At 39.6% G+C, this 19,494-nt stretch overlaps 1 protein-coding gene across 1 annotated transcript in view; it reads right to left on the bottom strand.

Moving 5' to 3' along the window:
- The window catches only part of LOC129814122 (BMP/retinoic acid-inducible neural-specific protein 3-like), a 101,758-nt gene that overhangs the window by 8,803 nt on the left and 73,461 nt on the right, over positions 1–19,494 (bottom strand). The window contains exon 7 of the mRNA XM_055866940.1: positions 903–1,125. Coding sequence (XP_055722915.1) covers positions 903–1,125 — 223 coding nt within the window. The remainder of the gene's footprint in view (positions 1–902; positions 1,126–19,494) is intronic.

The following is a 19,494-nucleotide window of genomic DNA, read 5'->3' as shown; positions in this document are numbered from 1 at the left end:
TATAAAGTGGATTTGAGCTTAAGTCTGTGTTCATGAATTATGTACAAGCATTGGTAGGATGAGGTATTTTTGGTGCAACAACATTTGAGGGAAAAAAACACAAATAATGTAAATAAATTAACAATTGAGTACTTTGCTGTAACTTTCTACTAAGCACTATGTTGGAGTTGGTTCTGCAAAGACGAGTTTTCCTCAACTGGTTCTGTATTGGGAATTGCACTACGTAAAGCTGAAATATGCAACTTATTCCTTTCCGCAGACATGCATTCCAAAATGAGGGATTATATAGCACATGATGATGATGATGTAGAAATCTTCTGGCTCAGCTGAGCTGAATAGATTGTTGTTATTTGTTTGAACAGAGTTTAATGAGTGAATGACAGCCAGAGGTAGCGCTTATCACAGAAATGTGGGTGTTCAGGGGGCAAGTGGTTCACACCAACCTGTTGTCTCTAAGAGCACTTGATTACAGACATGCCACCGCAGACCTCACATCACCCAGACCCCTTCAATCAGGATGGAGACACTAAACAGCTTTGTCTCTATTTCATTTCAGATGCTTGGCCTGGTTTTCGCACAGCATCAGATACCAAATTGCCTCTAAATGACAGACAACTCAGCCATGTATATGTGATTAAGGGTGTACTATTTTAGCTATAGGGAAAAATATTAAGACCTGACCCAAATAAAATAACTTTGCTTGGTCAAATTACTTGATATAAAAGAGGACACAAAGTGGTGATAAAATGCCATGAAGTGGTTCTATGTAATAATTAATGTCATTTAAAGTAGGTGTAAGATGTTCAAATGCCAATATAAAGACGTTTTCATTTCTGATGTGGCAGATATTATAATCTATTTGTGGAATAATTTGAGAGCATGTGATGTTCCCATTATCATACCTTTCTCTTGGGAGGCTGATCCTTGGCAGTTTGGGACATCGCTTGCTCAGACTGAATAGTTTCCTCACAATCTTCTGGGCTTTCCCAAGAATCAAATTGGTGCTGCTCTCCAATTGGATGTAGCGCCTCTGGAGAGCTGCATCTGCTGCCCAAAACTTGAATACCAAGGATGTGTTTAAAAAACGGTCTGTTGGTAGTTTTTTCATGAAGGCCTTGAATTCGTCTAAGAAATTGAGAAACAATCACAAGAAAATAAGATTAGTGTTTTATTTAACAGAAAGTCAATCATTTCACATATCCATCAATACACTACATATTTTTTTTGTTAAATACCAGGTATTTTAATTATGGATGGTACCTTTTATTGTGCAATTATGGTCCATATCCCTAAATCCACCATGGACAGCTCCTGGTATTTATATTATTGGGATACTGTGCAAAATTTAAACTATGCAGAGACTTCCTATTTATGCTCTAGGCAAGTTGTCTACCCATGCAGCTGACATGAGGTATCCTATCAAATCACTGCAATGAAGACACTTTTTTTTACAAAGCCCAACTGGGTGAGACCTGCAATTGTTATGGGGGCTGGAGCTTCTATTATCCCATGTGCTACTTTTGGCATAATGCAAGTGAGTAAATTTGCAGTGCACTGACGGGCTCAGGACATTACAGTGCTCAATGATCCTGAGTGAACTACCTCGGGCTCCCAGAGCCAACACCAAATTAGTTTGATAACATTAGCTTTGGCATTACGGTGTTAGTTTAGCACATTCAACGGCTCAATTGTTTTACACATCAGGCTCACGGTGTCACATCTATTCATACTATCAATTTGAAATGCATGTGATGTAGCAATAGGTATTTGGATTGATGGATCCCTTAGTGTGTTCAGTGTTAAATGCTTTGTTTGTTAATGGTAGTAGTCAATTATTTAATTGCTTCCTATCTCGATAGATATCCTGCATAATTATTTATTGACATGGGTATTACGCCAGAGGAACTGCTAGTGAAAAAACCTTACCAGATGACTCTGTTGTCGGCATATAATCACATGCAGTTATGGTGCACTTTGGTGCTCTGACAAACACTACGTCCCTTTTTTTGGAAAACAGAATAAGCAGTGGTCAGTATATAACTGCCTTACTTACATATCAGGTACAAGGCAATCAGAGATGTTATGCCCTTATGGTTACCTACTTTCATCTGACACAAGGAGGCACTGTACTTGCTGATTTCATTTGTGGTTAGACACTACATTATGCCCACATCAAAAAACACATCTTCTTAGCATGTACTTACGTATTCTAACCAACCACCGGACAAACCAAGGCTATCCAGTGGTAATATCATCGAATAAAAACCGCATCTTTCACCTTGCTACCCCATAGCTTGCTGCTTGTCAGGCTCACCCACATACAAAAGTGAAACATTGGATGCATCCCAAATGGCACCCTATTCCCTTTATACAGTAGTGTACCACTTTTTAACAGGGAGCGTGAGGGTGGGAATAGGGTGCCATTTGGGATGCAGCCATTGAGTCTCTGCCTGACCAATAACTGGAGTGATGAATTCCTCTGCTTCCCTCCACATGCACTGTATAACCCAGGCCGTTTGAATGATCATTAGGATTCACAGCACACAAAAGGAATTTGTCAGTCTATTCCCCTTTTTCTGGCATTTATGACTTTATGTTCAAATTGATGGACAATATCGGCCTTTCGAAATGTGTCAGATAAAGGGATGAGGTTATTTTCCATAATGGACACAGCCCATTCTCATTCTGTTGGGCGTATTAGTGATTCATATGACCATGAAGAGAACGGACAGGAAACTGATGGCTCCCTCAGCTTGTTCATTTAGCTCAAAAACAAGTATTTTGAATCATGGTTTTGCATGGCAGTGCTGCAACTATCATTTTATATTAGGGAGGGTGAAGCCATTATTTTAAATGAGGACATTACTCTGCCATAAAGCTTGTGTCTTTGAGTTGTATGTTGCAATACATTTCAGAATTACAGAGCAGATGTCGTCTGCCTGGAGTACAGTGAGATATCTTCCCATTTCTCAATGGATTAAGCTTAGTAAATAAAATAAATAATGTTGATACTGAATACTGCACCTGTCAGGGTTGAATCTTTAAGGAATCCCCCTTGGATTCTCCACAACTCTTCCATTTCTTTGATTGAAGAAGTTATAAACATATTGCTAAAGAGATCTAGGTTTACCATCCTTCCTTCAAACATATGTCTTCTTTTTTCTTTCCATGTGTATTCTACTCCTACTGGAATACTTCAAGTGGAAAACACAGTGAGACATGGCTGTCAAGCCATCATCGCAAAGACATCAAATGGTTGCTTGTGGCACTTTGACGGCAACTACTATACAGTGCTTCGACCATATTTGACATTATAGTTAGAATGCACTCACTATATGGTACAATGACATGAAGTCGGCACTTGTTACAAGGTAAAACTTGTCGGGAATGGTAAACTATCTGTAGGAACTACTACAATTGATGTTAGCTCTTTATGAACAAGGTTCCAATTCTTCTATGGCATTTTTCAACACTTTATATTCCAGTGACGACTACGAAAAACACTTTCCCTTTCTCTCCGAATCAGGTTCTGAAATATCAGATATTTAGGGGGATCTGGTTGCTCTCAGACTGAGCATGGAAAATGCAATCTGGATTGGATTGGAAAGACATCATCATGTGCAAATAACCTTGTTGATGGATACTTTGATGGCTTTCCAGTTGCATATAATGTGATACGGAACTGGACTAATTAACGTTACGTTAATATCTTAATAGATGCTTTTGTTTAGAGATTACTCTAATCCCTTAAGGACTTCTCCAATTTTCTAAACATTAATTAAGAAATCCCTTCAGAATGAGATCGTACCACTTGAGATAAGCTGTAAAATGTGTAAGCTAAGACACTATACTGTCACACACTGATCTGTTTCACCTGTCTTGTGCTTGTCCCCACCCCCCTCCAGGTGTCGCCCAGCTTCCCCCTGTGCATTTATACCTGTGTTCTCTGTTTGTCTGTTGCCATTTCGTTGTGTTTGTAAAACCTACAAGCGTTTGTTTCCCTGCTCCTGCCTGTTTCTTGCTCCTGTTTTCTAGTCCTTCCCGGTTTTGACCGGTCTGCCTGCCCTGAACCTGTGACTGCCTGATGTTTTTGTATCTTACCCCACTGTTCTGGATTATTGACCCCTGCCTGCCCTGATAGTTCAAATATGTATTACTCCCAGCCCACAGCCAAATAATGATGAGCAGAAGCACTGTGTTTGTTTTGACAGTCAGAGAAAGCAACACATACTGTATAATCTTACCCAATGACAGGTTCTGGTTTGCATTGATAGTTGAGCTCTATTGCCTTGTAAATGGCTTATAATTCTCTCTCTGTTGGATAACTCACAATGTAACATAATGCTGTCTGAACAGCCATTCACTTTCTTAATGTGAAACTTGCAGCTTATCCATCAGATAAACAAGTATTTCACCTAGGCTCAAGGAATACTGTGGCTTAACTATATTTTCAAGAGCCTTTCTTCAAGAAATCAATATTTTGCCTTGAACATATATATGAACATTGTTCATATGAGAAATGCACCTCACTTTCTGTCAGTGCTGGTAAAGCCTGAACAATAAATATATTTGGCCTTTGCACACACAGTTGGGAAAGCAATGCTATCAGATTTCTGCTTATTGAACTCTGGTGGGTGATTTTAGTATGGACAAACACCACTGCCGTGCTCTAAGGTTTCACAAACTCTTAAAGAAGATCAATCTCCACTACTACAATGATTCCTCTTTCCAAGGTTGGTGTTTGTCACAAACATCGTCCTATGATATTAGTCACATAATCTAAAGACATGCTTTTATCAATAATCCAAAATTGCAAACGGTTAATGGTTTATGATAAACACATGCATTTATGAATTGTATAATGTGGGGCTAGCGATGTCCTTTTGGTAAATTATTACCTTGTTGTTCGTAGAGGGTTATCTGTTCATTTCCAGAGAATTGACAGGCAATGGGGTGCGTTCAAGTGCGCATGGTTTATTCAGTGTATGGATATAGCGGAAATTTCTTATCGCAGGTGGACGTACATGTTCTTATCCCAGATTGTATTTATGCTAAAAGAATGGTTGCACTGTAATTGATATGTGTGCTCAAGGTTATTCGTGTGTGTATCATCTGAAGATTTTTAAATGTTATTTCATGCTGTTGAATGTTAACTGATCATAATGTTAATTGGCTTGTTCTCATTGGTTGCATCATAGGTATTGGTATTTAAACCCTGTCATTCCTTCGTTTGTGGGACAGGGAACAGGTTGCCATGCTGCTGAGTTTTCAGGTGTTATTGTAGCCTGGGGTTGGTTTGAAGAGCTCTATTTGATACAGTTTATTATGTTTGTAAATACTTGTACATTTTGCTGACTATATCTTCACTTTTGCTAATAAAAGCCTCACGGTGGAATAGAAAAATCAGTTCTGCTTTGTTGCCTCCTCACAGTAAACTCCGAACGCTGGGTCTTTCTCACAGTGCTGAAACATAAAAACCTGACACCGACTCTAGCTCTTGATCTAAAAAGCTCAGATAATTCAGTATTTAAGGTGGGGAGTGTCACGCATCAAGGTAAAAAACAAGTGCAGTACATATGCTGCTGTGTTTGTTGTTTGCAGAAACATCTTTGTTGTGATATCGCAAAAAGATGTGGCAGTTTCACCATTAAGAATTCCAGCTTTAAGGCTAACGTGTGTAGCAAGATGGAATGTCACAACCTCAAGATGGCCTTATGATTTCTTAGGAAAGATATACAGATGCTTGAAAACTGTTTCCTTTGATATTGATATACTGTACACATGAGTTTAGAAACCTATACATTTGGCCACGTTCGGAAACTGTCTTTTTGTTGTTGCCAAGAAAAATATTAAACTTCTTTTGTGTATTATGAATAGGCATGAAAAAGTATTAAATTACTCTTGCCAGGTCAACTTTGACAACAGAGAGGGTAACACTAGAAGCTTTAGTAAGCCCACAAGTTATTTAGCATGGCTGTTTGAAGATGTAATATTTTTCCAAGTCATGCGGGGAGATCAGACCTGAATAATAGATTGAGTGAACATGAGGGGTTCAATCATACAGGATTTGCCAAGCAGCTGCAGTGAGCTCCAAATCTACAAATATCATACCCACCCAAAATGCTAACCTCCCCTGTTATTGTAATGGTGAGAGATTTGCATGTCCTGGGGCTATGATATTTGTCTGTCTGTAACTTTCTCACTCATTATTATTCATGATTCATTCAGGATTATCCATAACCATGGTAGCATCCACATTAATGTAGAAGTCGTTAGAAACATATTCTATTCTTATTTACAATAAAAGTGACTCCAAAATGACACAATACATTATTTCCCATTTGTTTCCATTGAGCACAAAATAATCTGAACACACAACTAAAACAAACAGCAAATGCATCCAACAAATGTGTAGATTAACAAGCTTGATGTTGTCACGACTTCGACCGAGGCAGGCTCTCCTTCCCGTTCGGGTGGCGCTCGGCGGTCGTCGTCACCGGCCTATTAGCTGCCACTGATTCTTTTCTTCCCACTCCTTATGTGTTTATTGGTTACACCTGTTTTATGTTTGTTCTAATTAGTTGGGCTTTATTAGTCAGCTGGCCCGCCCGTTTCTTTGTGCGGGATTGTTTATTGTAAGCTTGGTGTTTGTTATTCTGACGTTACGTGTTTGTGTATGTTGGAGTACACATCTGAACTGTTTTCGTTCCCCGTGTCTGGGGTAGTTTATTGTGAGCACCCAGTGTCTAGTGGGGTGGCCGTTGTTTCTCCGTGGTTCATTAAATGAACATTATCAATGAATCCTCTGTTTTCCTGCGCCTGACTTCGCACTCCGACACCCAGTCCTTACAGATGTAGTAGTTGCGTGCTATGAATATGGGACCAAATACTTCAATACACATTTATATGAATTTGTCCCAATACTTTTGGTTCCCTAAATTGTGGGGACTATGTTCAAAAAGTGGTGTAATTTCTAAACGGTTCACCTGATATGGATGAAAATATCCTCAAATGAAAGCTGACAGTCTGCACTTTAAACTCATAGTCAGTGTGTTATTTCAAATCCAAAGTACTGGAGTACATAACTAAAACAATAAAACATGTGTCCCAATACTTTTGGAGCTCAGTGTGTTTCTCAGAATACTTGCCTGAAAATAATGATTTTTATACTTTGTGAGCAATGCATTGTGAGAGAGATACTGTCCACAAAATATGTACTTTAAGTGCCATAGATATTGCCTGCTGTCCATCTACCAAAGCCGATGCTTTGGGTACATTTCTGAGGAGATTTTGTTGAGCTGAGTCATCTATTGGATGTACAGTAGTGTTACGTCCGTCGTTAGTGGTAGAATGACCGGACCAAGGTGCAGCGTGGTAGGCGTACATTTTCTTTATTAAATGTTCCACCCAAAAAACAATAAACAACACAACGAGCGTAAAGCTTCGGAGTGCAACACATGCAACAAACAAAGACAAGATCCCACAACCTAAATGTGGGGAAAAAGGGCTGCCTAAGTATGATCCCCAATCAGAGACAACGATAGACAGCTGCCTCTGATTGGGAACCACACTCGGCCAAAAACAAAGAAACAGAAAACAGATAGAGAAATAAAAAGGCTCTCTAAGGTCAGGGCGTGACAAGTAGCCCAGTTCTTGTAGCTGGGCACCAGTTTCTCTAACCTGACCAAGGGAGCGTATCAAGAATATACTGTTTCATTGCTCCTACAGCATGAAAGCAGTACGCTCCAGTATGTTACACCAACAGGCCACAGTTAGAATTAGACAGTGTACAGTCAATCTGGTCTCAGAGTATTTTGTACTATTCTGTATGTACATCTGTGACACTCCATTTAGTATGTTATTATATGTAATGTATTCATTTGAGGATGTCCATCATCCATTTCCATGATATGTTATGAATTACAATTCGTACAATATGTTAAGAATTTGCAATACGTATGATATGTTATGAATTCCAATTTGTTGTGGCTAACGTTAGCTAGGCTGTGGTTTAGTGGTAGGTGTTAAGGTTAGAGTTAATGTTAGGGTTAAGGTTAGGGTTAAGAGTTAGGTAAAAAAAATATATTTATTTATTTATTTAACCATTATTTAAGTAGGCATGTCAGTTAATTAGAACCAGGTAAACATTAGAATTGTCATACATTACAATTAAAAATGTTTTGTATTTGATGGTTCTGGATAATACAATGTATTAACCTTGGGCATTATCAAGGTTGTTTGTATAAAGGAACTCAGATGGCCTAGTTAGATGAAGACAGATTGGATTTAACTATGCTCCCACTTACAGTTAGTGCATCGTTTAAACTAATCTGTTATATATACCAAACATTACCTTTAAATTCCCTTTATGGCAGAAGGATTATTTGTAAGGCGGACATGCAATATTGTCAATAATTTCAATAGTCTTAGAGTTGTGAATGACAAAGCTAGCCTACATGTGACTCAGCATCTCCCTATTTTAATCATTGTTCATTGATTCCACTGCTTTTCCTCCATGGGAGACCAGAGGAAACTCACAGCATGTTATTTCCTTCTTCTCCCTCAAACATCTTTTAGGTGTACACTTGCTTTGTTTCATTCCACAGAACGTTCACCTTGTATTACTTTACAAGTTGATTTTCTGGTGCTTTTAAATTGCTGCCGTAGAAGGCGGCTGACCCCCCCCCCATGACCCACATCTTATCTTGTGATTTTTATTAAGTTGTATCTGAGTTTTGATTTATGTTTCAAAAATAGTATTACTTCTTAACTTATGCTGTACCACTGAGTTTGAACTACATTGAACTCACACTTTTAAACTAGATTGTGAAAAGACTTACTGGGCAGGTTGAAAGGCCTATGAAAATTAACAGTGGAGACTAGGGTTGCATCCCAAATGGCACCCTATTCCCTATTTAGTGCAACACTTTTGATCAGTGCACATAGGGCTCTGGTTTGAAGTAGTGTACTATATAGGGAATAGGGTGTAATTTGGGACGCAGATTTTGGAAATCCAAGTCACTGCTCTAATCTGGAGACCGCCTTTGACTGACATGCCGTTCACGATTCATTTTCTAATCGTAAATCTTAATTTTTTCTTCATGCAGGAATAAGAGGAAGCAGTGACCTTGCTCCTCAGTCCTCACATATGAACCATACGTGGTCCACAAATGCAAATGTTTGTCTATATTTATCGATCACAGTACATTTACTTGTATTTCAGCAGTGCAGGAATATGAGAGTACCTTGCTCCGAGACAGTGTCCTATGGCGATGTAGTAGCAATTATAGGTAAAACTTCACTGACAATGAAGAGCTTGTAGCAAGCTATAAATCGTTGCTCTCACGGTAGGGAATTTAAGGAAGTTTCGTCTCTCCTCACACTATAATTTTTTTGGGCCTTGGGCAAAGTAAAGATAGAAATGTTTGCAAGGCTTATGTGGCACAGTACATTTAGCAATGGGCTCAGGGCTTAGTAGCTCAAGAGGGAAGAACCAACCTGGGAGAGACTTGCTGTACTGTGGCTCGCACTGTGTACATTTGAGCCATTGGGAAAGGTTTCCAAAGTGCTATATGTACTGAGTTGACTTTTTCTTTTTGCTTAACCTTTAAAACATAGAAAAATCATTTGAAGCTCAGTGTCGTTAATAGGGTATTGTGAATATATGAATAGCACATTTTGTTTCAATTAAATTCAGAGTAATGAAGGACTCTTAATACCTCTTCAACTTCAGTGTATGAAGGGCGTTTTCTATTGTCCTGATGGGTAGCTGTCCCACTGAACTTACACAACTCTACTACACTTACATTCACATTCAACTTTATCTTCTGATAGACATGCACAGACAGCTGTCTTGCTATTTACTTGCAATGAAAATATAAATTACATAGATTTTTTTATTATTACATATTTGGACTAATAATTAACATTTGGCCATTGTAATCTTGTGGTGGACCAGCCCACATATTACTCAGTTTAAAAAACTGCCTTTATAAAGACCTGAAAATAAAACTGTTAATGAGATCCTCACTTTAGTACTATGACATTTGATGAGCTGGACTCGACAGTGTGAGTCAGAATCTAATTGAGCCAGTGGAGACTACCCTTGGCATCACAAACTGTCCATGTTGAATGCATATGGTCGCAAACAGACAGGAGGTAGTTCATTGTTATTCGCTACTGAGCTGATCTGTACTCACATATTTTCCCTGACATCAGTTTAATGTTTTTCAATTACATTGATTCGGCAAAAACATTTAAGTTTACAACTAGCTCAATTTGCTACAACAAACCACCAATATAGTAAAAAAAAAGTATAAGTTATACACGTAAGTAAAACCCGCTCATATTACAACATACTGTAGCAATATTTCCTGTTTGGCAGAAAATATTATCAACTTATTTTCCCAGAGAGGTAACTTATGTAATCTATACCTTCACCTAGGCAGTGATTGTATCTCTTTAAGGCAGAAAGGAAGGATTAATACTATCCCCATAACTACATTCTCAGAAAGGGTCCCTTGGGAGAGCAAAGATTCTAGGAAACGAGAAAGTAGGAAGGGAGAGTATACATTACACAAGCCACCCCCCAGAGACATGTAATGTACCTCCAGCTGCCTTTGTACAGTGGGCATGTGGTCCTTTCTCCTGAACACTTTATGCATGCGTCCCAAATAGCATCCTTTTTCCTATAGTGCACTACTGTTGACCAGGGTCCATAAGGCTCTGGTGAAAAGTAGTGCACTATAGGGAAAACGGTGCCATTTGCTATAAAGGCTCTCTGCAGGCGATCCTGGTGAGAAATGGAGTCTGAGCTGAAGGATCCCTAACCACGCTAGATTACCCCATGTGGATTTGATGCACCTATATGAACAGGCACACAGAGTGAACAATAGTAGAAGATGAACTGCCATTGTCTCTCCTATCTTTCAGCAGTAGAGAGAGGAGAAGCCTCGGTCTGCTATTCTATTCATAGCTCAATGTCTTTGTGGCAAGCAGTCAGATATTGAACAGCGTTGATTATGTTTTTCTCCCCCCAAAAAACCCTGTTCATTTCAGCATACAACACCTCCTCACACATCTGTTCTACTTCGCTGAGCTACTGGTCAAGTTTGACGATGGATTACTTTCATGCCAAAAATAGAGACGGGGAAAGTTTTACTCACAATGTTTATGTATTCAATTGAACAAGAAAGTATGGCGCATGACAGAAAGTTGAGGAGCAACGTTCAACTGGTGTTTGAAATAGGCTTAGAGAGCAGGTGTCTGCTGCTGTTTTAAAACCGTCCTGCGACTCCTGCCATGTCTCCAGACATCCCCAAAATAATCAAAAACTGACTTTCGGAGAATGAGTGCACAACTGGAAACTAGTCGCTTATAAATACAGTAGGTCGGTCAGTCAGGAGGCTAGCTGCCGGCAGAGACTTACAGTTGAAGTCGGAAGTTTACATACACTTAGGTTGGAGTCATTAAAACTAGTGTTTCCAACCACTACACAAATGTCTTTTTAACAAACTATAGTGTTGGCAAGTCGGTGAGGACATCTACTTTGTGCATCTACTTTGACACAAGTAATTTTTCCAACAATTGTTTACAGACAGATTAATTCATTTATAACTCACTGTATCATAATTCCAGTGGGTCAGAAGTTTACATACACTGATTTGACTGTGCTTTAAACAGCTTGGAAAATTCCAGAAAATGATGTCATGGCTTTAGATGCTTCTGATAGGCTAATTGACATAATTTGAGTCAATTGGAGGTGTACCTGTGGATGTATTTCAAGGCCTACCTTCAAACTTCTTGCCTCTTTGCTTGACATCATGGGAAAACCAAAATAAATCAGCCAAGACCTCAGAAAATAAATTGTAGACCTCCAGAAGTCTGGTTCATCATGGGGAGTGATTTCCAAATGCCTAAAGGCACCACGTTCATCTGTACAAACAATAGTACGCAAGTATAAACACCATAGGACCACGCAGCCATCATACCACTCAGGAAGGAGACACGTTCTGTCTCCTAGAGATGAACGTAGTTTGGTGCGAAAAGTGCATATCAATCCCAGAACAACAGCAAAGGACCCTGTGAAGATGCTGGAGGAAACAGGTACAAAAGTATCTATATCCACAGTAAAATGATTCCTATATCGACGTAACCTGAAAGGCTGCTCAGCAAGGAAGAAGCCACTGCTCCAAAACCGCCATAAAAAAGCCAGACTACGGTTTGCAATTGCACATGGGGACAAATATCTTACTTTTTGGAGAAATGTCCTCTGGTCTGATGAAACAAAAATAGAACTGTTTGGCCATAATAACCATTGTTATGTTTGGAAGAAAAAGGGGGAGGCTTGCAAGTCGAAGAACACCATCCCAACCGTGAAGCACGGGGGTAGCAGCATCATGTTGTGGGGGTGCTTTGCTGCAGGAGGGACTGGTGCACTTCCCAAAATAGATGGCATCATGAGGATGGAAATTTATGTGGATATATTGAAGCAACATCTCAAGACAATGGGTCTTCCAAATGGACAATGACCCCAAGCATACTTTCAAAGTTCTGGCAAAAGGGCTTAAGGACAAAAAAGTCAAGGTATTGGAGTGGCCTTCACAAATCCCTGACCTCAATCCTATAGGAAATGTGTGGGCAGAACTGAAAAAGCGTGTGCGAGCAAGGAGGCCTACAAACCTGACTCAGTTACACCAGCTCTGTCAGGAGGAATGGGCCAAAATTCACTCAACTTATTGTGGGAAGCTTGTAGAAGGCTACCCGAAACGTCTAACCCAAGTTAAGCAATTTAAAGGCAATGCTACCAAATACTAATTGAGTGTATGTAAACTTCTGACCCACTGGGAATGTGATGAAAGAAATAAAAGCTGAAATATATTATTATCTCTACTATTATTCTAACATTTCACATTCTGAAAATAAAGTGGTGATCCTAACTGACCTAAGACAGGGCATTTTTACTTGGATTAAATGTCAGAAATTGTGAAAAACTGAGTTTAAATGTAATTGGCTAAGGTGTATGTAAACTTCTGACTTCAACTGTATATTGCAGTAATGGTGAAGGTGTCTGGCTAGTATTATTTAGCCAGCTAGAAGGATGAAGTAAGAAGCTAACGTTAAACGCAGCCTACCTTAGCAGGAGCAAAATAATATGCTACTGAACTCTCATAATAACTTCACAGAGAGTAGGCTACGGAGACAGACAGTGATGTGGCGCTCAGTGGTAAGGCTGAGGCAGGCTGCAATGCTTGCAGAAGGAAGCAGAGGAGACAGAGAGAGAGGAAGCAAGCAGAGAGAGTGGTTAGTACAGAGTGGGGTCACCTGAGAAAATCTGTACTAATCTTATCAATCTTATCAAAGGTTTATCTTCCTTATAGGCCTACATTACAATGCTATAAAAATACAAATAATACAGTAAAAATGTCATTCATTTTTGTTTTGTCGCTGATGCTATTTGTAAGCGTGTATCATTTCTCATATTTCCTCCCTTTCAGGGGTATAACATTACAATTGTATAGGTAATAGGCTATGTGTTTGTAGATCGACTGAGGTGAATGAACCTACAGCAGCCAAGGGGATAATTGCAAGGCTCATTTTTGCTTGTTTTTGCTGTTCTCTAAATAGCATTTAAAAGCTTTTTATTGTATAGAATTTCAGTAGCTTAAATGATCTTCAACTTACAAAAAATTCTGGACTCGTTTGAAATGTAGCACCCTTTCTAAAATTGTTTGCTGCCACTGCTGCATGATTTAAGGCAGACGTGTGCTGCATGGTCTCTGATCATGTAAGCGAACTCACGTGCCTCCGGCATCAACATGTGAAGTCTCCACAGAATACAAAATCACAGGGATCGAAGCATCCCAAAGGGAACTATTCCCAAAGCCCTGCTTTATTCAACTCACGATTCCTCAATGTATAGAGAAAACTATTAATACAATGGGTGCATATTTCCAGATCTTTGTGGCACACTCAGAACTTCAACTTTTGGCAAACCTCATCTTTGACCTGAAGATTTATTAAATCCAGTGCCTTGTGTGTAGTGTTTGTGTGAAGCTTGACCCAATTTCTTAGTCTGTATACTAACGATTACAAAGTGTTTATCCGTGTGGCACTGTATCAGCATAAGTTCATGGTAGAATTATAGCTCCAATCATATTACTGGCATGTGCAACATGCAACATCTACCAGTACATAGGCTATGTATCTTGCAAATTAATATTTTTTACATGGCAGATTATAGCCAAATTCAAACATTGGTTTGGCTGCTGGTCAAGCACTATTGAGCTATGGATGGAGTATCTACCTGCATGTGTCCACATGATGCTTGATCTTCGATGTGACAGTGTTATCATCAAATGTGTGTGTGTGATACGCATATCACATTCTAATCTAATTCAGTCAAAATGTAGGGATAAAAAAGCAATAGAAAATCAGTCAAACACTAAGACATGTACAAAATGCTAAATATTGAAGATGCATGGATGTCCTTGGTGATATAAAGTGATGTTTTGTTCATCCGACAAATGTAATCCCCTGAAATAATCCCCTGAATAAATACAACGATGTTAGGAAGTGTTGCCAGCTATTGAACCAAAGAAATCCATTTCCGGAGAAGTATTTTTGTTGTTATTACAAATCTGTCACATTCAAAATGTGCATGTGACACATCTAAACGCTTCCAGTGCATGCTTTATTTAGGTAATAAAAGCAGAAATGGGCAAGCCATCAGTGAAATTTCAATTGGCAGTTCTTGATGGGGAAGCAGTGCCAAGACTATTTGTAGGTGGTACCATGTATCAAATAACTCTCTGTTACTTGAAGGAATGTTTTTAATTAACATAATGGAACCATTGTGACAATTAAGCGATTTGCACTGTATCATGAAGGGAGAGTGAATCTAACACTAAGAGGATATTTGACTGTTACAGGCTGAAATTACAGTTCTGCACATCCTCTTTCACAGTAGTTAAAAGGAGGTGTTGACAGGTCCTTTTTGTCGGATAAAAAAATAGATCCAAGAAGGTAAACCTGTTAAGATTTACATAATGCTTGTACGTTGTAGATTTACATACAGTGTAAATCAAGTGTAACTCATTTGACTATATAACTATACAACTAATATTAGAGTAGCCTGGGTGCCAGCGTGAGAGACTGATTTTGCTTTGTCAGTCATAGAAATCTGTGTAGAAATTGCTTTACTAATGAGAACCGTTATGTATGAAACATTGGGCGGAGGCTTTCATTGATTTAATTCCTTATGCCCAAAGAGGACATAACTGCGTCCCAAATGGCACCCTATTCCCATAGGACTATGATCAAACGTAGTGCACTGCATAGGGAATAGAGTACCATTTGGGACATACTCATTAACCCTACTTGCAAAGGCCTTCAGCACAATAAACTGTTTTTTTAGGGGTTCAAGCAGCAAAGCTGGGTGAAACCCTATTGTATTTGTTGGCATTGGTTATTCTTCTTCTTTTTCCATAATGGCACATTCCCATGCAAATTCCTGGGAGATGGTAAGGCTTAGGATGTTTAACCTTGAAGGATAGTAAAGGGTCAAGGGTGCACCCATTCATGCAATGCCATGTCATTTGGCCACATGGTGGCACTATAACAATCAGTTTAAAATGCAAACTTTTAAAGGTCACGCCCCTCACCCTGTCTGGCCTAGAGTCATGAAATTCAGTACATAGGTCCCTCTCTTCACACGGAACAAATTTGCCCGAAGGACCCATAAGGTGCACCATGATGGATTTTCCGCAATTTAGAATTTTCTGAAAAACACTAGGGGAAAACGAGTGGCGAGACAGCATTTGCCACAGTACTTTCAAAGCAGCAGCACCGAATGCGTTTACCATTAGACATATTCATTAGTTTACGTCATAGAAAAAAGTTTTGCTACGGAAAAGAAAGCGGGTGTTTCTAATTGGACAAGTTGACATAGAACCTTCCTCAATGTCAGCCGTTTTGCCTCAGTTTTGTCTAGTGAATACAACCTTGTCCCTGGGATTTCACGCAGTAACCCCCACGCTCGCTGCGACAGGTGAATTCACTTGTCAGTCACAGTGGTCTCCTTGCTACAGCTTCCAGAGCCTTTCAACAACTATGTCTCGTTGCACCAGCACCTCGTTGTTTGACTCTGCGCTTGGTTTCTTTCTTCGCTCACGCTCATCTCGGGTCTGTGGAAGCCTCGTGGAATTTGACATTGTGGGAGCATTATCCTATTGGAAACTGTCCTCTCCTGCCTGGTTGCCTGCCTCTTGAGAGGGCGAACACACTTTTTAATGGAAAACAAGCAATGTTGTTAATGAAAGAAGTTAATAAAGGCAGTTTAATCATCCTCTAAAACAATCTAGAATGATAAAGAAGATGAAACAATCTGCTGTTGTTACCCAAGGCCAATAAATACTGAAGTTCTGAAAAGGTTAGTTAGCCAGTTTGTTAGTCCAGTAATGTTCCTTGCCATATTATTTTGGGGCACCCTGAAGCTCGGAGGTTGCATACTCAGGTTGTTTTCCTATCCTATTGTGGTGGATGAGGAGTAAAGTGCATACTGTGGGCACGCGAAAGGTGATTTTGGCATGTGTAAGATCAAGCTTCTTGGTTACAGCAGAGACAATCAATCCCATCCTGGATCAAGGTCCCTGCTGCCTAAATTGTTGTTATTTTTTTTACGTTTGGAAAGAAATAGCACCCTCTGTGTACACTGACGGCAATACCATAATACCCCGGTATGGTACAGGAACTGTATGAAGGTATGAAAATCTGGATACCGCCCAACCCTAAAAGGGGCACCTACTGATATGAACTGGTTATGCTGCTTTGGTTAGAATAGGGTGCAATAAAATGACTGACATTCAATAAAATCTGCTTCATGAAAAGAGGGAAATTCTTTTGTATGAATGTGTTGAAAGTAGTTGATTTAATGATTTCAATATGGATTTTACAGGCAATCAGTTCCTACAGTGAGCACCAGGGAAACGAACCTCTGGTGGGCTAGATGGAGACCAGGACAGCAACAGAAGGTTAGTGTTTTTTTTAACTTACACATAAAACATTTCTTTGTTACAAAGTCTACTGTGTATAGTGTTAAATATAACCCTGCCTTACATAAACCTTACAGAATTAATAATTGCAGAAGATCACTGTAACCAGATGAACAAATCTGATAATTTTTTACATTGAAACCTACCTGTCTTTTTAATTTTTCAAAGTCCACTGCTTAACATTGTGTGTGTATGGAGTGAAATGAATATTTAAAGATATTGTAACCATTCTTTGCATAACGCTTAGCCCACCTATAGTAGTTCACTAAACTACAGAGTACGATGTCCATCGAAGTTGTTGTCTCTGGCTCTTTTGATATCAGATTCAGAATGAATAATAACCAGGAGTATTTCCAATTCACATGACCAGACAAGAAAAACCAAAGGCCTTATAGTCATTGCACAGATGAAAAGGGAAGCTATCTATAATACTAATCTTTTGTCATAGCCTACAAATAGGACCCAGATTTTTACCTGACCAAGTCCTGAGATCAGGAAAAACTCCAGGCCCAAGAAAAGACACATAAACATTTTTCCACACCATTTTTTATCCTGTGGTGCCACCTCTGGATCTCACAATATGATATTATCACGATACTTAAGTGCCAACACGATATGTATTGCGAATAACACGATTCTCACGATTCTATATGTATTGCAATTCGATATTGCGATTGTATTGCGATTTGATGTTCCAAACATATTCCTCTCTATATGTTTGATGCAGAGAGACAAGCGAGAGCTTGAGAAAATGAGTTTTGATCCGTCATGTAAATAAAAGAAGTATAAACTAACTATTTAAAAAGTGTACGAATAACAAGCTATAGGATGAAAAATACCAGAGTTTTGGCGCAGGGACAGCCGACTAGCGCTAGTTAACGCTAAATAGCAATAACAACAACAAATATTGTCCAAAATAATATTGAGATATGTAACTGTATCGATTTTTACCCCATCACTACTTAAAACACTACTCCTCTGGCATCGAATGACGGATCTGCACGAAATTTGACATGTGGCATCTATGGACCAAGGTGTCTCAATACAATATTTTCCAGTCTAGCATCTCAAGCGACAGTGTAATATTTTACAGGCCAGCAGCTCTTGGGTGTGGTCTGGCACATAAATACATATTATTCAGACATGGATATTTGTATTGTAACAAAACTGGACTCAACATATGCATGCACTTTCAGATTGACCACACGGTGATGCAATAACAGACACATATTTATATCTTTGATCTGTGTGACTCAGAGTCATGGAATCTTGCACACATGCTCAGGGAGGTGAGTTTAGTTAACCTGTAGAGTATGGCTCTGTTTGGCCGCATGGGCAGGAAAAACAATCCATGCAAGCTTTTTGACTAATAGTGGACATTAGTGGAGGCGCCTCAGAGGAGGAAGGGGAGGACCCTCCTCCTCAGTGAATTTCATAAAAGTAACAATTGTGAAACATTTAAAAAAGTATACATTTTCAGATAAAACTATACAAAATATATTCACATCACCAAATAAGTGAGTAAAACACACTGTTTTGCAATGATAGCAGCACGTCAGTACTGTCCGAGTGGAACTGACCGCAGAGAGAAGAGAGATATCAAGTTGGCGCCGACAGAGAGGGCTGCCTCGCTTCTAGTCCTTAGGAAACTTTGCAGTATTTTGTTTATTTTGTTTATGTATTATTTCTTACATTGTTAGCCCAGAAAATCGTAAGTCTTATTACATACAGTACAACAGGGAAGAACTATTGGATATCAGAGCGATGTCAACTTACCAGCACTACAACCAGGAACATGATTTTCCCAAAGCGGATCCTTTGTCAGAGCAACCCAGGGCATTTGAACTGATTCCAGAGGCTGACCCAAAACAACGCCTCCGGAGAAGAGGCGGAGAAGTTCTTTGAGAGGCTAGTCAAGGATGATAACACCTGCACCTTACCTGTCACCCTAGACCCACTTCAATTTGCTTACCGCACCAATAGGTCCACAAACGATGCAATAGCCATCACACTGCACACTGCTCTATCCCATCTGGACAAGAGGAATACCTATGTAAGAATGCTGTTCATTGACTACAGCTCAGCATTCAACACCATAGTACAATCCAAGCTCATCATTAAGCTTGAGGCCTTGGGTCTCAGCCCCGCACTGTGCAATTGGGCTCCGGACTTCCTGACGGGCCGCCCCAAGGTGGTGAAGGTAGGAAATAACATCTACACTTCGTTGATTCTCAACACTGGGGCCCACAAGGGTGTGTGCTCAGCCCCCTCCTGTACTCCCTGTTCAACCATGACTGCGTCGTCATGCACGACTCCAACTCAATCATCAATTTGCAGATGACACAACAGTAGTAGGCTTGATTACCAACAATGACAAGACAGCCTACAGGGAGGAGATGAGGGCACTCAGAGTGTGGTGTCAGGAAAGCAACCTCTGACTCAA

Source organism: Salvelinus fontinalis, chromosome 17 (genome assembly GCF_029448725.1).
Source record: "Salvelinus fontinalis isolate EN_2023a chromosome 17, ASM2944872v1, whole genome shotgun sequence".
In the NCBI taxonomy this organism is placed as follows: Eukaryota; Metazoa; Chordata; class Actinopteri; order Salmoniformes; family Salmonidae; genus Salvelinus; species Salvelinus fontinalis.
Note: the sequence above shows the minus strand (reverse complement) of the source record. Positions and strands in the feature narration are given on the sequence as shown.